A 26527-nucleotide genomic window follows, 5' to 3' on the forward strand; every position below is an offset into this window, starting at 1 on the left:
CCCCCTCGAGCAGGTCCCTGGCCTGATGTTGGGGGCCCCAAAGGGGGAGAATCCCCCCCTCGCCCTGCTGCCCACACTGCTCTGGATGCAGCCCAGCACACGGGTGGCTTTCTGGGCTGCGAGCGCACGTTGCTGGCTCACAGTCAGTTTTCCACCCACTAACACCCCCAAGTCCTTCTCCTCAGGGCTGCTCTCCAGCCACTCCTCGCCCAGCCTGGATTTGTGCTTGGGATTGCCCTGACCCATGGGCAGGACCTTGCCCTTGGCCTTGTTGAACTCCATGAGGTTGGCACGTCCCCCCTCTCCAGCCTGCCCAGGTCCCTCTGGATGCCATCCCTTCCCTCCAGCGTGTCACCGCACCACACAGCTCGGTGTCGGTGGGGAACTCGCTAAGGGTGCCTCGATCCCACTGTCCCTGTCCCCAGCAAAGGCAGCACCGGTCCCGCCCCCCTGAGGACGCCTCTCGTCACTGCTCTCCGCTCGGACTTTGAACTGTTGACCCCAACTCTGAGTGTGACCATCCAGCCCATTCCTGAGCCACCGAGACAAGGATGTGGTGCAGGATGGTGTCGGATGCTTTGCACAAGTCCAGGTAGATGATGTCAGTTGCTCTTCCCTTCTCTACCCAGACTATAACCCATCGTAGAAGGCCACCAGATTTGTCAGGCACCATGTGCCCTTAGTGAAGCCACGCTGGCTGCCACCAATCACCTTATTTTCCGCGTGCCCTCGCCTAGTTTCCAGGACTGAAGGAATTACTTCATTCTGCTCTGGATGCTTCCGGAATTGCCTCTTGTCCAGTTCCTGAGGAAAGCAACATACAGGGAGGCTTTGCAGCTCCAGCCTCCTCTAGAAAGATGTTAAGAGGAATTACCTTAGTTAAGTCTCCGTTCTGCTGGCTACAGACATGACCTTCCTCCAGTACAAGTAGCGTGGACAAGGATAAAGGTAAGACCCAGCCTGTGTGTGCTTTTTTTATGGCAATGTGCCACTGGGCATAAAAATTGGCATCTGTGTTCTATAAACTACTGTGCTGAATAAACAGTCTACTTTCTAGTACATTTGTTAAAATCTGGAGAGGAAAAAACAAGGGAGAAAGTGTGTATATTTTTACATTAAAGTGTTTTGGTTCCAAAACTAAAAGGTTTATATCACAGGATTAAAAGACGTCCTGTTCTAGGAGAGAACAATCTGTTTTTACCAGCAAAAAGCCCAGTACAGATAGCTACACCGGATGTCTTGGCAGCGAGGTGGGTTTGGGAGAAGAGATGTAGAGTAGCGAGAGGAAGCGTAAGGCAGAGCTGTCGAAATACGGGGGCTGATGCGTCGGATGGCAGCAGATGCGCCGCTGTTTAACGCTCTTTTCACTACCTGCTGGTGTGGTGCGCAGCCGTGAGGGCCAGCAAACCTTGACTTTGCTCTGAAAGTCCAAGATTAAACAGTTACCACATGTATTTGGTAACTCTAGGCTATTTACAAGCAAGTAGTCTCAGCATTTACTGTGCTGAGCGCTAAGAAACAGTCGCTGTCATACTGCACAGTGTTAGTGACCTGTTCCAGAGTTTACACCCCTCCCCTCCCCTCATTCACCCAACCCAAGCAGAAACAGGTGATTTTTGTGGTGTGGAGTTTTGTTTGGGTTTTTTTTTTTTACAATATACCTATTTCAGGGGCTTGTCTTTTAATTTTTGCGCGTATACCCAACAGCTTCCATGTGCTCCAGATACCAGCTGAATTTCATGAGCAGGAATGACTCTGATCCCCTTCCCCCGTGCAATAATGAACGAGCTGCACAGGTAACGACTGTAGCTGATCTCTGGGATCACAGAACTGTGGCTCCTGAGAATCTGGCCCCTTGACACATGGAAAAGAGAAATAGGCTACAGTCAGTTCTTGGGGTGTGAAAATGTTTCAAAGTGGCTGAACATCTGTGATGGTTTTGATGTGAGCCAGCCACAGGGAACTGTTGAGACAACTCGAGGAAGTGTGTGCTGCTGACAACAAGCAAGCCAGAAGTCCCATTAATGGAGCTGACAGATTATTTTCTTCTCTTTTCTTGGCACCAGTTTGCATTTGTTCACTTAATCTTTTGTAAGCGCAGTTCCTGTGGTAGGTGTCGAGTGGATGTGATTGGGCACAACACTGCAAAAGAGCCTGGCAAAAAAGAAATCGGTCCAGTCTTTGGAGAAAACGTTGAGAAATACTGTGTCAAGTCATTTCTTTGTTCCTCACATATGCTTAGTGCCCTCGTACAACCCTACGTTTTGTCTCTACATCTGATTAAGTGTCAGTTGCTTTTCCCAGTGTTTCCTACGGAGCTGAAAGGAACAGGGCTGCTTTTTGTCTTATTAGAAAAACCTCCTTCACCTTGGGGTCATCTGATGGGGTAGCAATTGGAAACCACTGGTGCCTGGCAGAACTCTGGTGGTTCGTGTGAAAAGGTGTGATGAGACAGTCTATACCCTAACCATGACCTAGAAAATCCCCCTTCTGTCAGCCAGGCAGTCAGTCCTGCACATGAGCTCTCAGGGAACTTGGCAGTTCTTTGGTAAAGAACTTGCTTTCTGAACCTTTTATTTCTCTAATTTTCACTCCTTTTCCTAGTAAGTGGAGCTGAATATAGAATAAATGATGTATAATCCTGCTCAGATGCTATTTCACTATTTACTGAAGGATCAGCTGCTCTTTTCTAGATACCATTAGTCTAGTGCATATTTTGGGAGGCTGGAGAAGTGGTGCAGGCCCGCATTATGATTATCCTTGAATCCAGACATAGTCTAAGTCCCTGTAGTCAGAAAATGGGACAATCTCTGACCTGACTAGTTCCTCCAGCTGAAACCTGTGCATAGTAGTTTCACTGTATTCATAGTACCAAAACCAATCTTTTTTCTTCAGCTCCCCACAGCTACCAGCACTTGTGACTCTATCACAGATCATACAGTATTTAGAATTTGTTTCCAACCTGTACTCCTACTGGGTAAGAAATTGTGAGAGAATCTTAAGTTTTCATTTTAAGAAAACAGAAAAAATTCTAGTTCTCATGGTTACAAAGATTACAAAACACAGAAATCTGTGTGTATCAGGCTGAGCAAGCAGAAGACAAGGAGCTTAGGTTTACCTAAAATAAATTAAAAGCGCCACATTTTTAAGATGAGTTATGACTTGTGTTTTCTGAACATCTGAAGACTGCAACGTGGCTCTCGCTGATCAGAACATCTCTCAGGTTACTCCTCTGTGATCTCTCTGTATCTGGTGTTCACTTGTAACTCCTTCTGCTTGGAGAGAGGTTATCTTGGGGCTAGAAGCTTTGAAGGGACAGTGCTTACTGAAACCCCTGACTTCGAAGACACTACAGTCTTGGCCAGGCTATGGTTCTCTTTCCTCAGATAAAGCCTTCTCTGGGCTCTGACATCGCAGCCTAGTCCTCCTTCCTTCATGGGAAATAATCCTCCAGGCTTCCTGGCTCCTGTTTCTTCAACAGTGGACTCCACAGCTACAAATCCAATGTGCAGGTGGAAGGTCACACCTTCAGATCTGTATTTACTCTGTATCAGCAGAGGGTCAGCCAACAAAACTTTCCTTCCTCAGGTGAAAGCCTAAAGAATTATTTCCTCAGATACAGAACTTCATTCAGCTCAGTGTGTGCCAGGCAGGTGGTGACCAAGAGGGACAGATCTGCCCCATTGGCTGAGCCAAAGATAGGAAGAGGTTAACACAATCGAAGAATAATTGAATGAGCAACAGAGCTTGGAAATTTTGAGATTAGATGAGAAAAGCAGGTTTCAATTCCCTGTTAGACATTTGGAAGGAAGGCTTTAATTGAGATTTACCATGAGCTTCAGTGTAGACATTGCTTCCACACAGAACTGGGTGCTGGGCCCTTTGCACCTCTGGAAAATCAACGTGGTGGGAAACAGGAGGGAGGTTCAGCTTCTGTCAGAAACTGTCCACCTTCATTGCCTTCACTGCATATGTCTCTGGAGTCTGGCCAGATGTTTTGGAGTCCGTTGCCACCTCTGAAGCCCTCTTAAGATCTAATATGGCCAGGTCTGAAGTACCAAAACTGATCATGGCTTTGGTTTATGGCGTATTTTGTGCACCTCTGTTTGTGAAGGGTGGCTACTCTTTTCATGTTTGACTTCCCAGAGTCTGCTCAAACTGAATTCTGCTGACCTGAAGGCTGTGGATTGGTGATTCAAACCCATTTAGTTAGAGGGAGTGTCTGGTTTAAACCTTATTTTGCTTGTTTTGCCTACAGACTGTCACTCTATTAATGATTTCTAGTTCCACAAACACTATAAATATCCTGATATTCTGATATGTTCTTGGGTGGAAAAAGTGCCAGAGACCTGCCAAAAAAAAAAAAAAAAAGCCTCGCAGCATGTCCTGCACAAAGACAGACCTAAGCCAAAGAGGAGCTGAATGAACAGAGCTCACTCAAATACAGAAACTGCAAGTAGCAACTATTTAAGAGTATTGCTTCACGCAAAATAAAAGGAGCATTTTCTCCGTTGTCCTGCCAGGTAACTTGTCTCCACGGGTTGCCAAGCAACCCTTGTTTTTATTGTCTTTAAATGTGGGTGAGAAATTACAAAGCAAAGCAATTCTGCCTCTGGTGTATCCAACTCAGGTTGAGCTAAACAGCATAAAAATTTGCCTTGTTAGACTGTGGTTAAACAGTGCTGAAATTGGGACTTTACTTCAAGAGTTAAACAAAAGTAGGCCTGGAGGAACTAGCTTCTAGTACACAGAACTTGATTAAAAGCTGTGGCAAACGGAGTGAGAGCTGGAAAGGCGATGAGGAGCGCTGAGGTGAGAAGATGTGACTGGGGCTGGCCAGTCACTTTGGATGCAATTTAACTGCAGCTGGTGGGAGAGAATCCTCCTACACCAGACCCGGCTGCTGTTTGCCGTTCCAGCACAGCGAGGAGCTCTGGGCAGCGTTTCTCTCCTGTGTGCCTTGCGATGTCTTGTAACATCTTCCTCTAGTTAGACTGTTTCTTCCCCTTTGAGACTTACTCTGAATTCCAGACAAGAGAGAAGCACCCTGTGCACGAAGTCCCAGCTGCACTCTGGCTGCGACAAAACCCGCCTTGACTTCAGTGGGATTTGATCCTTTTTGTTCTACTGGTCAGCACAAAAGCTGCTGGCAGAAAAACACTCCAAATGGCTCAATGAAGAAATCTCAATGACAGGACCCGGCCCAGAGGAGGAACGCAGTGAGGAATACCTGGGAAACTGAAGGCAAACAGCAGTGAAATAGAGTTAAAAAGTGGCAGTTGTGGCTTTAATCTGCAGTCAGCAGCAATCATGTTGGCTTGCAAGTGTAAAGCACCTCATGGGTGTCTCTGTCATCTCAGGTCAGCAAAGTTGTGCCGTGATGATGTCAGTGCCCGTGACAGCCCTCCTGCGCCGGGGAAGGGCTCTCACGGGCTGCTTGGTGCTTCTGTAGCAGCGTGTACACCCCAACACACACCCGGGGATGTCGCTCCCAGCGCTGCCGCTGTGGCCTTCGCTCACGTGCAAAATTCCAGCTACGCCTGCCAGCACCAGCGCTCGGATGTGCTGACAGCAAGGCCTGAATAAATTACAAGCACAAAGAGGACTAAGCAGTCTTACGCCTGACAGGGATTTTTAAAAAATTCTCCAAAACCAACAAAATGCTGTTGGTAATGCACAAAGAGAATTGGTCTGAAATTAAGACAGGACACATGGAAAGGGAGGTAATTGATTAAACCACTTGGAAGGGGGTGTTAGTGTTTGAGACAGGGAGAGATTTCTGGAACGGAGCTTTATTTGGAAAAAAGGAGAAAAACACAGGTATCAGTATACAGGGCAACCTTAGTGCTGGCTAGTTGCCACATCTGATCTTTGCACAAAGATGAGCTTTTCCCACTAGCTTTAGAGAACAGTGGAGTCTAATTCTGTGGATCCGCTTTAAACAAAGGGTGATGGATCCACACGTTCATTTTTACATATGGCAGAGCAATAATCAGACATTTGTTTGATTGTGGTGATGCTCTGGAACCCCTTGATACTGGCCCTTGATTCCTGTGTATGTGTGTGGGCGCTCGCAGCTTACACATGGCTGAACACACATTCGTTCCAAACCTCCGTGCGTGAAACCGGCCTCTCACCTGCAAGGCTGAGCCAAGCTTCAGTGACTACCACCCCTTGCTGGGGGCAACCAGCCCCTGGCAATGTGAGTTCCAAAGCTGCTGAACCCTGAGAGGATGGAGGGGTTGGAGGCCCTTCCTCAGGCTGCTGGTGCAGTGTGACTCACAGGTGATCCCTTCGTGGCACATGAGTTCCCTTCAGTCTTCAGAGCGTTTTTCCTTACGAAAACAATGTCATGGGGCCAGTAGAGGACACGATGAGGAAATACTAAGGATATTCATAGTGCCTGAGAACTTAGATACCAAAGCTGGGGAATTCCCTCTCTGTCCTGTGTAGACTTCTCCAACCCCTGCTGTGGACGAGTGTCTTTCTCAGAACTACACAGGAATAGCAGCTGCCTAAACAACATACACAGCCTAGACAGCGTGAACACTTGCCCAAGCTGACAAAGGAACTTGTTGTACAGCCAGGAATTGAGGCATAATTCTCTGTAAGTGTCTGAACCTTGCTCGGGCCCAGGGAGAAAGGGACTGGCCCAACTAGGCAAGCGATAGGTAGCCCTTGTGCCCAGCAGTGCCTCCAGCCTCTTCTGCCCTCAGCACTAACAGCCTGTAAGGAGCCAGCGTGACTTCAAAATGAATGTAGCCAACCCAGCCTCAGAGGTTGGAGAGAATAATATTTCTATGGGAATAAGTCAGGGAGAGCAGAGGGAAAGGCAATGGCATTTTCAACATCTCCTTGGCAGTCCTCAGAGACCTGATGCAAAGCCTATTCAAAGCAGAAGAAATCTTTCCATCAGTGGCCTTACCTGTGGTGGTAATGGCACTGCTTGGTGTTGTAGGAGTGGCAAGAGACTGCTGCCTTCTGTTTGTGAGCCCCAGTAATACACAGTAATACACAGTAAGCCTGAAAAGCTGCAGCAAATTGGTTTGAGCCCAGTGTGGAGACAATGGTCCTGGTTTCCAGCTGATGGATATCACTCCCGCATGGGAGTGAGCGGGGCTGGGATGATTTTCACACAAAGGCCTGCCTGCTTGTCTGTGACTCCAAATGAGCAAGGAACTATTGCAAAACCAAGGTGGCCATTCCCTTTTTGGTGTGAGTCATCCATCAGAGTGCAGTAACTGGGTGTTGTCCCCTGACCTATGGCTCGGTGCCCTCAAGACAAATCATTTCACCTCTGTTCCCCAGCAGTGAAGCGCAGCCGGCTACTCTTGCCACTTCTGTTACGATACCTATCAGGGCAAGGGCCAATTTATGATGAATATTGCCCTCACGGTTTGTTTGCAAAGTGCTGTGTATGTTTATGATGCCATAAAAAGGCAAGGTAAGACGCAATTCAACGCAACATACTTTGTATTTAAAACTTGCACTGGGCAAACACTGCGTATCTGCTAAACCTTGGACTCATTTTCCTGCTTAATATTAAAAACCGACTGGAGCGTTTGGCTCAGTGAGAGCCGGGGACTCTGCACTTGAGAGCAGCTGGGGACTGTTCTGTGCATAGAGACTTGGTATTTCAGAAATAAGCATCACAGTCACAGCTTTCTACACAAAGATAACAACAGAAACACTGATCAAGAAACTACATCACTGGTCAGCTTTGCTTCCAGCCAACACTTCTTGTGTCTAAGGGCCTGAGATAGGACGAATGACTGCAAGTAACTTGTCATCCTCTTCTCGCCCTGGGAGCATGAGGTGGAGATCGAACCTTCGTTTGAGCTATCCAGTAGTAATAGAGGTTTTCAGATACACAGATCCTGTACATTATTTGGAGCTACTGCAGTTGTTTAGAAATAAAGAAACTAACAAAAGGGAAACGGGGCAGACCCATCAGATGTTTTGGGCTTTTCCACAGAATTTGAACAAATTGCTAAATCTCTTTGTGCTTTAGTTTTCCAAGTATGAGCAGTGAAGTTATTCTTGACCTACTTCAGGATGAACTTAATGTTTTAAAAGCTTACTGATCTTTTAATAAAGAAAATGAAGAGCAATATAGTACTAACAGGTGTATTTAAATCCTTTACACCTACACACACCAATTTATGAGTGTGTGCAGACCAAGACCAGACTATTTAGCTGGGAAAGCATGCACAAGCGCTGTGGGTGATATGTGTGAGGGGCAGCTGAAGGAAGGAAGCCTGCAGTGATTTCCAGGAGCAGGTCACCCACAATGCGGGGTGAACAGTAAAGCAATGCTCGGAGCAGCCCAGAATGGCAGTAACTTGGGGAATCCAGAAATGTGGGTTCAGTTCCTGCCTGTTAGAAAACTTCTAGCTTTTCTTCTACCCACTCCTAGATACTGGGGGTAGCAATTTCACCATTGCCCATTTCTGTCGGTCTTACGAATCAGGGTGATTTCTTACGGGGCAGTCACACGATGCCCAGCACAACTTCAGCCATGCTCGGGGAGGTTCTGGTTTTTCCCTGCAGAAGTTTGTGAAACGGGGCATTTAGGGACCGACTTCAGTTGTGATCTCGGCGAGAGAAAGAGGGGGAGAAGAACAGATTTCTCTTCCCCTTTTGCAAAGCCAACGGCTGCCTGAGCACGCTCTTTTCTTCCGCGGGGCTACGGCCGAGAAACTCGGGCAAACAGCGCACGCTGCCGCGGGCTGGCTGCGTGGCCGTGGGCTCTCGGGACGCTCCCGCCAGCCCGAAGCCCCGGCGAGCCGCCTCCCCCCGCCGTGGAGGGCGGGAGCCCAGCCCCGGGGGGGCGCGGGGCCGTGGGCGGCCGGAGGCAGCGGGGGAGGCGCCGAGCCGGGCCGGGCCGGGCCGGGCCGGGCCGGGCGGGGCGGCGGAGGCGGGATCGGGGCGGCGGTGCCGGCTCCGCGCAGGTTAAGAGCTTGGTGGGGCCGCCCCGGGAGCAGACCGAGCCGTGCCGAGCCGTGCCAGCATGGCCCAGCCGCGCTGCCGCTCCGTGCTCATCACCGGCTGCAGCCGGGGCATCGGGCTGGGGCTGGTGCGGGGGCTCGCAGCCGCCAGCCCCTCCCCGGATTTCGTCTTTGCGACCTGCCGATACCCCGAGAAGGCGCAGGTAACCGGGCCGGGGAGGCTGACAGCCCCCTCCGCTCTGCGAGTATCGGGGACCCCCCCTCCCCGGTGCCGGCTGGGCCGGGCTGCGGAGCTCCCCCCCGCCCCACTCCCCAGGCGCATCCGGAGAGGAGCCTGGCTGGAGATGCAGCCCGAAGCACATGTCCTGGCAGTCGCCAGGCAGTGCTAGCCCGGGGGGCTGGCGGGGGCGGGGGGGATGGAGAAGGCACTTCTGGAAGTACAGAAGAGATCGAGCATCTCTGCGACCAAGCGCCGGTGTCCCGGCAGCGAGCGCCCAGGGTGGGAGGGGAGCTGGGGGCTGAGCTCCCGCCCGGGGTGAGTGGCCGAATCGGGGGTAGAGCCGGTGCCGTGAAGGTCTCCGAGGCTGGAGGTGGAATGAGCACGGGCTGTCGCTATTCGGCGGCTTCTGTGCCCTCCCGAGAGGCGGAGAGGCGAGCCGGGAGCTGCAGCCCCGGCTCCGGCTGGGCAGGTCGGTAGCGGCAGCATCTCAGCCGGTTCCTCGAGTCCCCGAGCTCCTGGCTGGATTTGCAGCTGGAGCTGGGTCTGTCCTGGCCGCTTCAAGTTTTGCACGGACGTGGAGCCCTGCAGGGCTACTTCCATCCCCCAGAAGCCAGTGAAACCCGTTGCAGCTTTCCTTGTCTCTTCTACGTGGTGTGTCTGTGTCCCCAGAAGGAGCTGAGCCCCGTCTGTCTCTTCCCTTTCTCTGCTGGAGTTGCAACAAGTGAGAAGGCCCAAATGAATGATGAATTAAACACTCTCTTAGTGTTCTTCTTGGCTGGGTAGGGACCTTCTGCCGAAAAACATAGTGGCTTTTGTTACATGTTGCTGGTGAATTTGCTTGTGGCCCTTTCCCCTTTCAGCCAGCATTCCCGCTGCTGCAGCCCAGCAGTAATGTGTTTGGCTTCTTCCCCATCCCTAGACTGTCATAAGTGACTGTCAGACAAATTAAAGGTGCTCCCCAAACCTTTGGGAGGCAAATCGATAATGAGGGTTATCAGTCTGCTCACTTTGTGGCCACTAGTGTCCTCTGTTGCATCTCCAGTCTGATCCCGACCCCCTCAGTAAGGCAGGTGCTGGGGCAGCACTGCAATACACGCAGGTATCACCCTCTTCCTTTCCTAGGAAAGCTCCAGAGCTGCAAGAATCAGAGCTCTCAGCTCTGTGACTGTCTCAAACCCCTGTGTATTGGCACAGGCATTCGGTTGGAGAATTGATACCAAAAGCCCTACTTCTGCATCTCCCCTCTTTCAGGCTGCCTTAGCGGAAGACAAATTCCCTGGCATGTGCGGAGGTAAACAGAGCTTCTAAATCTGTTCCCTTATGGTGGATTTTATTCTTTTCAGTGCAAACTGTGATCGCATCATGCTAGCAATAAACAAAACATAGCAACTTTGTTTACTGCTTAGCTACACAAAACTTCAAGAGCTGGTGCTGAGGCTCTTCATTCAAGGATGGTAGTGCAGGGCCGGGCAGAGGATGGCTGCAGCCTGGCCGCTCAGTTCTCCAGCAGCACTGCGCTGCTCTGCAGGTACTTACAGAACTGAAGGAAAAGGTCTTAATTTTGTTTCTTGTCAAAAAAAACCTCTCCAGCACAAAGGCACATTTAGGATTATTTCTGAATCGAATTGCTGAGAAACAGTCCAGCAAGACTGAAATCTGGTGCACAGACTGCCTTTCAGAGCCACCGGCTCCTGCAGCTTCCCCCCTCAGCCCCCCTTCTGCACTACATGAGCTCCTGAACAGGTATTCACTGCCATTCTGTTCGCTTTTAACTCCTGTTACAAGATCTGGCATTCGTCCCAGATGTATTTCCTATTAGTGATTGCACAACAGCATGGTGTAGTAGTGGTACAGGAAACCAGCAGAGACATATGACCTGTTGTTAGATAGAAATCTCCCCGCTTAGTTGTTTGTTCTAAAGCTGCTTTAGCCGGTGCTGAGGGAGGTTCTTTTTCACTAATTGGCCCTGTGTTCAGCAGCGACTTCTCATTATAATGCTCTTGGATCAATTACATGGAGCAGTGAAATGGTTCCTTCAATAGGAAGAGCTTCCTAGGAAACATTACACGGACGTATCTTAACAAACTTGTGAGGTTTTTCGTGTCCCCGGTACTTAAAAATCTTGAGTAAAAACGCTGGTAAACCTGCACCAGAAGACGAAATAGCCTTCAAAGAGTGCAGTGTGCCTGGGAAGAGTCTGGGTCACTCCTCGCTTGCAGCAGTAGAAACCTGGAAAGACTGCTGGCACTCGTGTCTCATGTAGGCAGGAAGCTGGCCAGGAGCCACATTCCAGTAACCCCGAGTGGTGATCCTGCAGGCCACATGGGATGCATCCTAAGCTTTTTTTTTTAACTTTTTTTTTTTTTTGATGGGGGGGGGCAAGGTTTGTCCTTGGTGGATCAGGGTGGGTTTTTGTTCTTTGTAAGGACCTCTAGGCCATGTGCTGCGCTTTGGCAGTACATCAATAAAAACCTCTGCAGGCAGCTGAAAGCATATTTCTAACAGATGGGTTTGGAAACTCCACAAGGAAGGAAAATCTTTACTAAAGGTATTGTAGTAGTCTCACTAGCATTATCTGTCCCACCTGCAATGCGTGAAGTTGGCACAAAACTTTGACCTTCTGAGGTGTGTTTCCACCATGCGGCTAGCCCTTCTAGCTGGCAGAGGGCAAGCACGGACGTGCCTGAGCCTCTAGCAATGGGGCTCAGCACCATATCCAACTGTCTCAAACCTTGGATTCAATCTGGCAACGTTGCTTGAGTGTGGTATGGTAAGGAAAGGCAAAGGTTCAGTGATTTTTTTTTTTTTTTTTTTTTTTTTTTTTCTTTCCCAGAGAGAAAACTTTGCCTTCACTAACTTTCCAGTCAAATCTTGAAAACCCAGAGTTCGGGTTCCTGCACTCCAGAGGCTGGCACTGCAGACTTGTCTTAGTGCACGTGGAATGGGCTCTGCCCATCTAAGACCTGTTTGTTGACCATGCAGACTGGGCTGTGAAGTTGAGTGACTTGTTCTTTCTCTGCACACCTGAGCTGTCAGTGCTTGTTTTTTCTCTTGACAGTGATTCAAGCGGTCTAATTTTCTTTCCTCCCACTTTGCTTTGTGGTAAGTGACTGTATGAAATATCCTGCTTAATGCGAGTGCACTGCTCCCCGACTTCCTCTCCTGGATTAGAGGATGAATTTGGAGAACAGCAACTTTGGACAGTTCTATTAAATTTTGCTCTCATCTGGTTTGGTAGATTAGCATTTTTCTGTTGCAGAACGCAGGGAGGGGGGGAAAAAGGATGCAAAGAGCTTAAATGAAAAGCCTTTTAAACATCATCTTCCAATTTTTAGAGGAAAAGTGATTAAATATGCTTAGCTACTGGCAAATCCAGCGCCCATCTTGGGGACAACAGTCAGCAGCAATTCCCTGGTAGCTGAGAGTTATCCAGAGAATCTCTCTCGCAGAGCGTACGTTGTTACAGAGATGACTACCTACTTCGGAGTTCTCCGAGCAATGGACAGACAAGAGCCCCTAAGGACCTGACTTTAGAAAGGGATGCTGGAGAAGAGTCTGACTTTGCTTTCCTCTGCTTACTACGGAAAGCAGCACGTCTCCCATAACTTGTTAACCCTGGGATAATGCTCAACAGCTGCAAGCTTTTGCATGTGAGTCTGTGCTGGCAGAAGTTGTAATAACTTGAGTTCTTGTGCTGAATAGCTCCTAGGTGGCCTCCACAGAACATTTGCCTAACAAATGGGCTTTAGATCACATGATAACATGCAGCAGGCCTGCAGGCGCATCTAGATAACCGCTGCCCCTCCTTGAAAAGCACCATACTAGACTCCTTCAGCCACACTTTGATTCTGATCTGCCTTTACTTGGGCTGCTCCAGCACTGAGAGTGGAAGCAGCTACAAATCTCTTGCAAAACAATCCTGACGTCCTGTCTTTGCACTCCAGATGGACAAAACCACAGTACAGTTATTATCAGGCAGCCTGGATGGGCTCACGGACCCATCTGTAATTCTCCCCCCCGCTCCTGCTTTTCTTTCTTGCTCTTTCTTCCCCCATCCTGCTTCCCCATAAAAGGGAAAGAACTCTGACCCAAAGCCCAAGGCTACACCTACTGATGGTGTAGCCTCTGTAGTCCCCTCTCTGACTTGCTGAGGTAGGGAAGGAAGCGATGGCTTTCTGGGCCAGCGAAGTCGCTGAAGGGGATCCAAATGGCCCTGGTGCTGATGTGTTCACAGTGCTTCCTGTACTCAGCTTGGCTCTCCTAGGCTGTGCTGAGAGCTGAATGTGGGGCCTCAGGACAGGAGCATCCCTTGTTCCTCCCGCTCTCCCCGCAAGCCCAAGTTTGTTCCCAGGTGAACAAGAAAGCGTTCAGTTCCTCGCTGCTCAAGAGTCCTCTACTGGGCTCTGGAAAGCTTCCAGGGCTTAATGTGCTGTTTCCCTTCCTCTGAAGTAGGAGATAGTATTACTAACAGTGCTGTGTCTGTTTCCTTGTCAGACACAGAGCTCTCACTGAAGTGCTTTCTGCACACTGTCTCTGTCAGGTTTTGTTTTTGTTTTTTCTCTGCTACATGCCATGTGGTCTGCTATTGGGAAGAGCCGCTGAGCAATCTCTGGAGCGGTGCTCTAGCAAGATAGATGTGTTGTATCGGGCAAAGGGGGCATTCCTGAAGACTTTCTAATTTGGGGTTATTGCAGTGTTGGGTCTTTTTCTGCAATTCCTACAGCATTAAGGTCTGGTTCTTCTTGAGTCGGAGAGGACTGTGAATTTGAGGCAGTCTGCAGCAGCTTGGTGTAAGCTATTACACAATCAAACAGTAAGTTGGCTGTACACTGTGATACTGTCTCAGAGAAACACGGGCAAATATGTTACATCTTTGACTTCGTCCTGAGTGCAAGCAGGATGATGTGAAAGGATACCCAAGTGGCCTTTGCCTGACAAAGCTGTCTACAGGCTATGTTAGTTTGGCTTGATTGCTTCCAACTGGCCCAGTAAATCTTGCTAAATGACAAAGACAACATAACTTTCCTGGTTGAAATCTAGCAATAAATATCCTGTGTACTGATGAATCTGTATCTGGAGCCTTGAGTGCCAGAGGATCTTGTTTAAATTGGAGTAGGCTGACTCTTTGTTAATAGTAATTAAAATCAGCAAGCAGAAAACAACAGATGCTAATCAGAGTTTAAATTTTTCTTGGAATCCCTAAGAGTTGATTCTCAGGGGTAACTATTCAGGTGTGGAGCATTTCTAGAGCTACCAGACTAAACAGAGTATTAGGGGCTTGTGCGGGTTTTTTTTGTTGGTTTTGTTTGTCTTGTTTGTTTTTTAAATTGGCTATCACAGTACACTAACTAAAGATGACTTAGCCTGGGATATGTTGGCTGTACCTACTGTCTTTAAATGAAACTGCGTAAACTGACATTCAAATACAAGCTGTGCTTCAAAGAGCAGCACCAACGAGCTCACTTGTTCTTATGGATGCATTGCTATTATGGGCTGCACTGGCTCTGGGAGACTGATCTGAGATTTTTGTCTTCCCAGGGGTTTAACCCATTTCTCCTGGGTGCAGTGCCTCTTCTGCACTAGCATGTTGGCATAAAAAAAAGCAAGCACAAGTCTGCTGCAAAAAAACCCATGCAGACAACTTTGGTGGTGTAGGTTTGGGTTTTGTTGGGGTTTTTTTGTCTTGTTTTGATGTGGGGTTTTTTTGTTTTGCTTTTAATGGGGGGGAGAACAAGGCATTTGACGGATGACCACAGTGAGTTTCAGGAAAGCTTATCCCTTCAGTGGGGAGTCAATAACTAGTATATGCATGCATTGCAGTACTATTTCAGAGTTCTCTGGACACAGGAGGCTTTTGATCTCTTTGATCAAAACAACTTGGGGTGGGGGAGAAGAGGAGAAGCTCCACACATGGCTGGTGGCTTGAAACAGCTCTATCTGATTGCACTGCCACGAACTTGTCTCGGTCCTCCTCTCTGCATGTTCCTTCTAGTCACAATAGCAAAAAGAATAGACTTTTCTGCAATTTTTAGCTTTCCTAAGTGGATTTTTTAGCTTCTGTTTATATCAGGTGGAGTAACATTCTTGAAGACCAAAGCTGTCTAAGTTAGCTTTATGCCTGGAAGCTGCCTCTGAGAAACTTAAACCACTGAAGTGGGAGTCACTTGTTAACTAAGTAATTAACTAAATGGAAAACCCATTGAATTTTAAACCTGATTTGCATGCAGCAATTGTAATTTCATGCTGTTTACGTCCTGGAGAATGCTTAATGCTACAGTGTTTGGAGTTTTTAATTGAACATCTTGCTTACTCACTTCAGAAGCCTTTCAGTTGTTGTCACTACACGAAACAACTCTGGCCTTTTAGTAAAAGTTAGTGTCTTGTTTCTGTCAGAGTAAAGCAATCTGACTATAAATAAATGAACAAACCTTGAGAAGCCAGAGCACTTCTGGAGTTTATTATCAAGTAAGTGATACTGTCAAACTAAAGTCCGGTGGACAGTCCAAAGCCACATAATTATTGCAGGCCTTGACATGGCAGAACTATTTCTGACTATCAATAAATGAGATAGTGTGTTCTGAGCCTTTGTTGAAAACTGTCCCGTTAAGCCCTATCCAAGGGAAGGAATGTCATCTGATTTTGTGCTCCTGACTTGTTCCTCTTCCTTCCCCCTCCCCTTAATAGCCTTAACTGCAGTTGTAGATTGTCCTCAGTGGGAGAACAAATTTTCTAAACAAGCCTGGAGAGAATCCTGCAGACTATGAACTGAGATAAAAGATGTAATGCATTATAGCTTGACAGAGGACATGAAGTCCCTAAGCGTCTCCAAGTGGCAAAGAAGTACTCTTTCAAAATCAGCCCTCCTGACCCCTATTCCCAAAGGGCTCCTAAAGAAATGGATTTGCTTGAGCTGGAACATTTGGCCACGGTTGCTCAGTCCCCTAAACATGGCTGGGAGTATGTAATCCATCTGTTACATTTGGCCACACTTCCCACTTGGCTACATGGCACAGAAACCCAAGTATTTCAGCTGGGCCTATAAATCTAATTTGGACACACTTTGTCCAGCAGCAACACCAGTATAGTACTAATTTTCTCCCAGAACACTAGTCATTCCTCTACTGAAAAGTCATAGACAGGTGACTGAATTATGGCTATCTAGCAGAGAGAGAATTGTCCTTGTGGACAGTTGCTGGGTATGTAACGATTTCACATGTGCTTTGCCTTCAGTTACAAGAATTGAAGCTAATGAGAGTGCAGAGAAACAGAATTTCCATGGGAAAATTGCTAGGAGACTTTTCCTGCAAAGAGTAATTCCAAATTCTTAAACATGCCTGTTGCCCTGAACTGATGTCTAGCACTAGGTGAGCTTCAGGAGAATTTTGCTTTTCTTACAGAAGTGGGGAATGACTGGCTTGGAATGCAGTCTGAGCCCCGGGTCTGCTGCGGAACTGGCAGTGGTAGCTGCTGGAGGGAAGACCTTTGGTTACCCTGCAAACGCAGCCTCGAGTTGTACACGCTGAGAACTAACTCTGTAATCTGGCGTGCTGGTATCTTAACTAAGCAGGTGAAGAGTCCAGTTTCTTGGAGCAATTGATCTTGCTCTCAGAAAAGGTGCTCAGTGGGTTGGAAAACAAAGTAGTATCACTGCCTTCAGCCCAGTTATGAAAAGAAATGGCAGTTACAATCCTGGAGGTGCAGATCTCAAACTGTTTTATCTAATAGCCATGGATGTAGCCATATGTACATATAGATATATATAAAAAAGATAACCCAAAGAATTTCTTCTTCCTAGGAACTCCAGCAGCTTAGCAAGCAATACAGCAATATCAAGCTTCTCCAGCTGGGTGAGTAAAGGGCTTATACAGATGTTCAACTAAGTCAGCTGAGTGCATCTTAAGAAACTGGTCTCCTTGGTGATCAGTAGCTGTACATGACCTCCAGCAGCTGAAAACAGTCAGCCTCACCTTAAGATATACTGGGGAAACATAATCTATGCCAAGCCTTCTGTGCATTGTCATCTCTGTGTGCTGCCTAAATGTCCCCATTCAGACTAATGCCTTACCTTTGGCTTAGCACATGTTGTATAGTGACAGATGGCATTTGAACCGCACAGTTCACTGTGGCTATTCTTGGCTCCTCTGCGCAGATGTGGTCTGTGAAAACAGCATCAAGAAAGTAGTCAAGGAAGTGGAAGAAATTGTGGGAGACAAAGGTCTGAACTGCCTCATCAACAATGCTGGCATCAATGTGGTCGCTTCCTTGGAAGAAGTCACAGCAGAGACAATGCTCACCATTTATGAAACCAATACAGTTGCCCAGCTGATGGTCACCAAGGTAAGAACTGGGAGGAATATGCTTTATCTATGGTACTATAAGTACTATAATATGGTACTATATTTTTTATATATATATATATATATTTTCCACTGGTGATCTGGGCATGTAACCCAAGCATTTGTCACCTTGGAACTGCACAGACACAGGTCTGATATCAAACCGCATGCCTAGAGAGCAGTGAGATCCTTTTATCAAGGATCTTCCTCTTTATTCAAATCCATCTGGCATGAGGTCACTTCAGTGGACAGGCTGGGCTAGGAGGTGGGCAGAAGAGGCTGAAGGTCCTTGCTACTTACAGCTGGCTGTTACAGAAAGGTTTCCTCTGGCCACCTTGTCTGGGGAACCCTCACCATTCTCTACTGGTGGCAGAGAGTTGTACCGCAAGTCTTCATAGAGCAGAACCTGAGAGTCTGGTTTGCCTTGAATAGGCCAAGAGCAAGCTGACCAAATTAAAACAAACTCTTGTTTTCACAGGCGTTTCTACCCCTTCTGAGGAAGGCAGCCCAGCTGAGCACAGGAATGGGCTGCCATAGAGCTGCTATTATCAATATGTCCTCTCTTGCTGCCTCCATGCAACTCGTCCAGGCAAATGAGATGTTCCTCAAGGTCTACCCTTACAGGATAGCAAAGGTTTGTAGGCTTCCCTGGGCTGTGCTCACGGGGTGAGGGCAGGCTGTGTGTCAAGGACCACTCTGAGCTTAAGATGATGATGTGAGGTGTGCAGCACCTCCTTGGAGAGGCTGCCACAGGAACTGTTCTTGTTCTTCACGTGGGTGGAAATGGGATCTGTGAAAACTGTACATCTGGAGCAAGCATGCCAACTTTTTAAGAACAGGCTCGCAAATGCTCCATCGCTACGCTGATGTAGATCCATTCCAGAAGGACTTGGCATTCGGGGAAGAACTGATGCCATCAAGCATGTGTCCTATCAGCTGTGTTCCTCTCCAGCTGAAGCAAGATAGCAGGCATGAAACTCAACAAAAGGTGTGCTGACCTGTACGTGGTGATGCTAGTCAGCGAGAGGTGGAGTTTTAAGTTTTGTTACATCCAGAGACTGAGTTTGTATGAATAGTCAAGATTAGACAGTTTCTCCTACACCACCTACTCATAAGCTGTTAATATGCTTGTTTTCCCTGTTCGGAAGTAAAAAACTGAATGTTTGTGTAGTGATTATTGCAGAAAAACAGAGTCCTTATGTCAATATTATTTTCCCCACAGCTCCTTTGGAGTTTCAAATGCTACTTTATCTTCCATCATAACTTCGTTTCATCTTTGGGCAGTAAGCTTATGGCAATAGAGCTTTCACAGTGCTTCTCTTAACAGGTATCTCTGAGAATGAAGCCCCCACTAAGTCTGGATGAATTACTGTGATACTGCTACTGCTCTTTCATTTGTCAAGAGACAGCATGGTGGAAGGGAGGTGCCAGTCAGCTTGGCTTAAGGTCTTGCTCAAGGTTTGTAAAACTAGCACACTAATAGATGGTTTCCACTCTTGTAGACGGCACTGAACATGATCACCAGGTGTCTTGCTGCAGACTTGAAATCGGATGGAATTCTTTGTATTTCTTTGCATCCAGGCTGGCTTCAGACAGACATGGGCGGAAACATGGTAAGCAACATCTCTCTGAAAATGTCAAAGTATGACTCCCTTGTTGTCCCAGCCCTTGAGCAAGAACCCTCTGTACAGCATACACTTCCATGTGTTGCAGAGGCACACTATGAAACATGAAAATACATCCCACTTGATTCTAGTAACTCCTTAAATGCATTTGATTCTCTTCTGTAGGATATTCCCAGTAATAATCTCAGCTTGATTTGCTCTAGGCTCCCATGCAGGTGCAAGAGGCTATCCCAGGTATTCTCTCCGTTATGGACCGTCTTGGTGAAAAAGAAAATGGTTCCTTCCTGGACTGGCAAGGGGAAACTCTACCGTGGTAGAAGCACACAGTATACTACAGAAACAGCATGTCAGTCACTATTGAACTTGTGCCACTAATGTCTGTGTCTCTAGGGTTTTCTTATAAGCTAGTTGAAATAGCCAGTCCGATATCCAGCCTCTCTCTAGGTGTATTTGGAAAGTGAGGTGGCTGACTCTTCTACTTGGTATTGCTACTGCTCTGTTCTAATGCTTCCTGCAAATACTACTGTTCTCTTAGTGATGGGTATCTCCTGGAACCATCTAAAATAGATCAAAAACTGCAAGTTAAATCCAGGGGCTGGTTCCTCTTCACTTCCAAAACCAAAGTGGGCCTCTCGCTCTCCGCAGAAGTAAATGACCTGACCTCAGAGTAAGGCCAGTGCAGGCCGTCAGATTCCAGTATGTTCAGTCTGCTGGAGACACGTGTCTGGAAAAGATCCTTTGGTTTCCTTCAGTCCTAACTGAGCCAAGGCTGAAATTGCCCAGCTCTAAACTACGTGAATTTGGCACTTCTGTAAATTCCTCAGCAACCTCTGAGTGTGTCCCCAGACACTTGCTTTGTTCCCAGTGGGTGACTAGCAGCCTGATACGAGGGTGGGAATGTTGTTTTGTACATAAACTTCTGAAGTGTCTTCAATAAAGTCTTGTTTAAACAAATAGTCTGTTTACTGAACTACTTCAGTTAATTTCTCCATATGTAGGTTTCTCTTCTCTGACCAGAGAACTGTATTTCTACCTTGCGGGAAGAAACTCTAACCATTGCTGTTTCCTTCAGGCTAGATGGGTTTAACGTGGTGGGGTGTACCTGAAACTGAGGCAGACCCTTGTTCTGGTCTGAAATACTAAAAGCAGCTGGTGAAAAGATCTCTGTGTTCTGGCTGAGGTAGGGATAAAAGCAAAAAGTTCTTTGAAGTCTGGGATCGGCTTCAACATCGCTCCCTCATGCCAGCTGATTCAGCGCTTTCATGCTGTGCCAAGACGGTGGGTTCCTGTACCAAGGAAGAAAAGACACCCAACAGCCCGGTAAGTGGGAGAGGCTGGTGTGGCTGTTCCTGGACAGCAGCCACTGCGAGACCTGCCCTCGGCTGCAGCTGAGGGCGTGTAAGGGAGAGGTGTCTCGCTGCCTTCCGTGATTCCCCACACAGACAGGGGTGTGAAGTCTAACAGCTCCTTGTTACACCCTGCTCCTGTGCTCAGCCCTACTTTTAGTGATGAGCTGCTGTGACAGAGCAGGTGACCAACATGCAGTGCCTTCCCACGAGCTGAAAGCCATTGACTTTCCATTTCAAACTGAGACTGTAGTATCAGCACAAACCTGATAGGTAAGGGGGAAGCTGGCTAGTTGAACTCTTTAGTTTCAATTGAATGTCAGATGCTGGGTGGGGAAAAGGACTTGATGTCCCGACAGTCGGCTGTGAGGAGTGCTGACGGAAAATGTCCCTGCTCCACGAGTCAGATGAGGGGGAGCAGGAGAGATGAAACGGCTGTGGGAAAGGAGAGGGCTTGTTTGAAAAAGCCTTGCAAGTGCTTTCTGCCCTGGACGCTCCAACGCAACCCGAGGTCACAACCCGGGGCCCTGCCCCTGCCTCACCCCTCTGGTGTGAGGGCGCTGCCTCCTCCGCCCACGCTGCCCGCGACGACCTTCACCCCGCCAAACGGCCACCGAGGGAAACCCTCCCCACGCCCTGCCGGGCCGAGCACCTCTCCCTGACCTCGCTCCCCCGGCAGCTGCCGAAGACGGGTGAAACCGCGACCTTGGGCCCGGCTGCGGGGCGGGAAAAGCCGCCGGCGCGGGGAGGGCGGGGGGCGACCGCGGCTCCCATAGCCCGGCCGCGCTTCACTGCGCCTGCGCGGCAGCACCGGCGGGCGCCGATAGGGGGCGCTGCCCGCGGGCCGCCGGAACTTCCGGGGCGGGGATGGTGAGTGATGGCGGCGGCGGGGCCGCGTTGGTGGTGCCCGGTAGCCCCGTGTGGGGCTGTACCTCGGGAGCGGGGTGGTGGACGGGGCTTGCCGGCTCGGCTGTGGAGAGGGTGGCTGCTCGCTGAGCTGCGGTCCGGCCCGCGTTGGTAGCGGCGCTTCGTTAGGCCGCGCGGCTGTTCCTCACGGCCTGAGGGCTGTGGGCGCCTTTTTCGCGTTCTGGTTTCTGCTGTGGGAATAAGACCTTCGCACGGAGCTGGGTAGAAGTGTGCCAGTGGGCCTCGGGCTGAAATTGCCTTATTTTTAAACCTGCAACAGCTGGAGCTTTATTAATCCCCTTTGCAACCTGGCTACACCAGTGCTTGTGGGCCAGGCCCTAGAGCAAAACCCCACAGCCTGTGGTAAAACGAGGAGGGTGCCTCAGCCCATCTTTTGGGGGTTTTGGATTAAATTTAGAACTTTTTAAAGTGTAAAAACAATGTTTGCCTCATTAAATAAATGTTCTTATTTTAACAGTCATTACTGGCTCTGACAGTGAACAAAGCAAAACAATATGTTAATATTACAGCTGACTTCCCAGTTATTGAAGGCTTCAAGAACTGCAGGTAAACAGATGTGGTGTGATGTAGTTTTTTGGTTTTTTTTTCCAGGGGTAATTAGGCTGCCAGAAATTTCTTTACCAGCAGCAGTGGAAGAGTGGTGAGGCTGTTGATTTGGTAGTTATAGAATGTTATTATGTCTCTGATTTACTCTGTCAGTATTGTGTAGTCTGATTTGACCTCTTCTAAGCTTAGGAGGAGATTCCTTAGCAGCAGAAAAGTGTAGTACATTGAAGAGTTCTTAGCCATTCCAAATTGTACTTATACAATAAAATACATAATTTTAGTAGGTGGCATTACAGCCGCATAATTAAAATCAAAAAATACTTTCTTGCTTTTGTGGGGGGAATAGAACTTCTGTAAGCAGCTTCCTTTTTAGATTATTCTGGCCATAGTTGTCTGGTGGTTTGTGAGCTGGGCAGAGCTTTTCTTATGATACTGTTTGAAAATTCTGCTTCTTAAGTGAAATTCTTTTCTTTTCAAAGGCCACCTTTTGCCAAGGTCAGTGTCTTCCTTTCTTTGCTATCATTCTACATCTGCACGCTATAGCACGCAGCCACCTAACAAGAGTGGAGCCCAGCCTCAGCGGTGGAATGCTCTGGACCCTGAACTGGAAGAGGTGCTGATCCCCAGAAAACTTTCCATCAGCCCCTTAGAAAGCTGGCTGACAGTTAGATACTCCCTCCCTAAAGCAGAAGTCGTTAACGCTCAGGAAGAAGTGGGCTATGACCCCCTCCAGCGGTATGACTGTCCCCCATCTGATGAGGGAGCTGATGTGGAGGAAGGAGGAGGAACACTTAGCAACAAGATTCAATGTAAGAACGTTCTGAAGATTCGCAGAAGGAAAATGAATCGGCACAAGTTCAAAAAGCTGCTAAAGCGGAGAAAGTTTGTTCGGAGGAGGATAAAGGAAGGTCGCAAGAAGAAACGTCAGGTACGCTCAGGGTAGAGAGAACTTCATGACATAAATGTGTCCACTTCTCAAACTGCCTCTGTCCAGGTGTCAGGTTATGTTTTTAGGTGGAATTGATTTGGGGAAAATAGCAGCAACTCGGAGAGCATTAATGAATTCAGTATTTACTGGTTCAGTAGCTTTTTCTGTTTTGTGTGTGACCTGTACATCTTCAGAAGTTGTAATTTAGAATATTTCTGTGGCTGTAAGCATATATGTGTCGTAGTAACTAGGCGTAATTTTTGTTGTATGACAGTAACTTAAAAATATATGGCTTATGGAGTATTTTAGCATTTGTGTGAAATATTAAATCACGTGTCTGTGTTCTATCAGGGAGACAGGTTTAATTTCTTCCCTGTTTTGCCAACATCCTCAAGTGCTTCCTCTTGTCTTTTTCTGTACAGAAGCCTTTTAGTTCCCCTGATAGAAGGGGTGAGGGAAGCCGTGGGCCTTCATTCAAATTGTCGATGTTCTCATTCAACACTGCCTTCCAATAGTCTCTTAGGATTGCTGTGATATAGTTTAGTTCATTTGCTGGTAATTTTCACCTTGCCTAGGTGCAAATTGTAATTCCGTTTCTTTGAGTTTGTAGGAAGCAGTGTTGAACACTTTATGATGAGGAAATCCTCTTAATTTTCTTACAATTTTGTTTTCCATCTTCTCAGTTTTCCTTGCACAGGACTTTTAAAATAATGCTACCAAGATCCTCGAGCATTTTAATGTATTTTCTGTAGTAAGGCTATTTTGACCCGTGTAACGAGCTGTAAAAGTGTTTGTTTCCTTTGTGTGAGTTGTACCTAGATTCTCCTTGGGACACATGGGCAGCGGCTGAATACTTGAGTGTTGCTTCTGAGCTATGTTACTGTTTTTTCTTTCTCTTTTTTTTTCCATTTTAGATAAAATTTGAGAAAGATTTGGAGCGCATCTGGAAAAGAGCTGGTTTGAAAAATCCTCCTGCGGGATGGCAAACACCCCCGATATTTCTGAAAAGTTCAAAGCGATAAAAACACTTGTAATGAGTTTTAACCTGTAATTGTAATTAAAAAATATTTAAGTATGCGGATTACTTTTAACCTTTTTCTGAGTGTGATGGAATTAGTAGGAGGAAATTTTCAGTCTTGGTGAGCAGTTTTCCAAGGGTAAACCTGACAGCGATGTGCTTTTCCTCCGCCAAAGAATGGTGTGAGCCCTTGTGTAGTGCCTTGGCCCTGCTGTGAGCGGTGCTGTGCTGCTGCCTCCAGCTGTCTGGCTTAGACTAGAGCTGAATTTCTGAAGTTGCTATTTAAGGTTAGACTGAATGATGTACGATAAGAACAATCGATGGTGGGAGATGGGATAACTGAAAGAATTCTTCTGATTGCAAGTCTAACTATAGAAGACACAAGTATTTTGAAAAGTTCTTTTCAAAATCTCATTCTTCCCTGGTCTTACTGTAGAAGGACTGGTGTTGACTAAGAGTTATTGTGAGATATGAATTGAAGCAGAACAGTTATTGTGAAATAGGAATTGGATCAGAATTCCACAGAATATATCTGCAAAAGCTTCAATTTAAACTTCTCTGAAGCCATGGTGTCATGTGCCTTTAAGGATATATGAGCATCCTTAAAAGGCATATTTATTTCTTTTGTGCTAATAAAAATTGTTATTTTTTTCTATGATTGACCCCGTCATCCAGATATTGGTATCAGTAAAAGTTCAGAGCTAATTGTTCATTAACTACAGAACCTGTTTTGTGCCTGAGACAACCTTGTGATCAGCTGGTTTTACATGATTGAAGAGAGTCATGAAAGCTGTGAAAAATACAAATGTTTTTTTTAAACCCTGACAGAGGACTTTATGTCTGGGTTCTGTTTTGGGGTCTGCTTCAGAATTTTCTGTCTGATTTCTGTGTGATGTCATTCTTCCCTGTGTATTCCAGCAGGTAGATGGGATGGAGTGACTTCTGAGAAAAAGAATGAGCTCCCTTAGGCTCATCATTCTACCCAGAAAATGCGTTCCCCTTTATCTGCTAGGAGCAGGACACTTGACTAAACTGAAAGGGAGGGAAAAAATGATCTGTGGAACTCATTGCTAAAAGGTACAGTGTAATGTTGCTGCAGGAAGGACAGGTGACTCCTCACACCGCGAACATGTGCCAGGGTGTGTGTGTGGCTCTGCTGCTCTCGTCACCAGATGGCAGTAAATTCAAAGCCTCTGGAACTCCTTAGCCATTAATGTAGAAGCTAGCTAGATCTTTATATTGGCATTTTAAGGAAAGGGCACACCCACATTTAAAAGTTGATTAATCTTGCGAGAGAATTGTTGGCATTCTGAGAACTGTATTGAATTCCTGTAGAAACATGTGGTTAGCACATTTTTATAGTTATTTTTTACCAAACCATATGTTAACAGTAGGCAACCTTGATCAAAAAACTTAAAAAAATGTTCTGTCTTTTCGTGCTTTAAATAGGCAGCAGTTGCTTTTAACTGAGACCAGTAGGACTCTTCATTCGGCCTACTGTCAGAATTTCAACGGAGAGGAGGGTGTCTAGCCATGAGCCTTACTCTTAGTCCAAGCTTGCTGTTTTTCTGTCTGGGGAAAAATGATGATCAGTTTGCACATTTCCAGGGGATTGCTGGCTGCTGAAGAGTTGGGATGCCTTTGGAATTACACAGAACGAAAGACTTTATTAAAGACAGCAGTAGCATGCGCTGCTCACTTAGCAGTGCTGTACCTCTGATTCCAGTTTTGATGTTTATTCTTCCTTGATTTTCTTTGTCTGTCTTAATCCTGTAACTTGTATCTTTGTTCTCAGTTGTAGTCTCTGAATCTACTAACTGCCTAATGGTATGTTATCCATTTTTATCCACTAAGGCTTAGCTTGGTCTTACCTCTCTAGTTTGACATAAAAACTCTTGGGAAGCATCGTGACAGGGCTGTAGATCACAAACTTGTCCATTGTACTCACGTCTGCTGGAGTCATGCAGGCAGAGAACTTTGTATGCCATTTTCCTGGATCAGCACCACCACCTTGCTCTAACTTGTTTCTATGTTGGGATAGCAACTAGAAAAGAGATTTACTGAAATAGTGGGAATTGCAAAACATAATCATTCAGTACCTTGTGATGGTCCAGTGCAAGTGAACTCTTGTACCATGGTGTATTATATTAGGGTACTTGTGTGGTGAATTACAACTCTCCATGGAGTAAAGTAGCTTATTAAATGGTATGCCCTCTAAGTAGTAGTCCAAATTGTAGTCTGCCAAGAGTAGTTCTTACTTTTACATCTATTAGACATAATTACACAACCATGTATAGAAGTCTGGAACTACTGTGTAATTTACAAGTGTCTGTAAACCATCCATGGCAGTTACTGCCAGCCTTAGTCACAGAAATCCATTCCTTCTTGCTGAAGGACCTCAAAACACATCTCAGGATTTGTATTTTCTTTGTGGCAGATAGTGCAAAGACTCTATCTTACGTGGCACTAATCAAATACATACCAGGGTTGTATCAACTTCCTTTAAGTCTCTTGACCACAGGATGCGATTTTGAACTGTCTCTCACTTTGCTAAACAGAATCAGATAGATGAAAGCTGCACCTATTTTTCTGTAGGGGGAGCACGAGTACATAATACGCTATTCACAAAGCTT

General features: G+C 47.0%; 2 protein-coding genes across 2 annotated transcripts; both read left to right on the forward strand.

The window, feature by feature from the left end:
* The first annotated feature begins 8933 nt into the window (after positions 1-8933).
* LOC141954022 (C-signal-like) lies at positions 8934-20083 on the forward strand. Its single transcript, XM_074893094.1, has 6 exons — positions 8934-9151; positions 16964-17015; positions 17318-17505; positions 17983-18138; positions 19007-19117; positions 19333-20083. Exons 1-6 carry the CDS (start codon positions 9011-9013, stop codon positions 19444-19446), a joined length of 762 nt encoding a protein of 253 aa, XP_074749195.1. The 5' UTR covers positions 8934-9010; the 3' UTR covers positions 19447-20083.
* Positions 20084-21323: 1240 nt separating this feature from the next.
* AURKAIP1 (aurora kinase A interacting protein 1) lies at positions 21324-23957 on the forward strand. The gene is made up of 4 exons (XM_074892701.1): positions 21324-21345; positions 21860-21948; positions 22428-22876; positions 23791-23957. Exons 2-4 carry the CDS (start codon positions 21897-21899, stop codon positions 23896-23898), a joined length of 609 nt encoding a protein of 202 aa, XP_074748802.1. The 5' UTR covers positions 21324-21345; positions 21860-21896; the 3' UTR covers positions 23899-23957.
* The last annotated feature ends 2570 nt before the right edge of the window (positions 23958-26527 follow it).

This window comes from Strix uralensis, chromosome 23 (assembly GCF_047716275.1).
Source record: "Strix uralensis isolate ZFMK-TIS-50842 chromosome 23, bStrUra1, whole genome shotgun sequence".
Taxonomy (NCBI): domain Eukaryota; kingdom Metazoa; phylum Chordata; class Aves; order Strigiformes; family Strigidae; genus Strix; species Strix uralensis.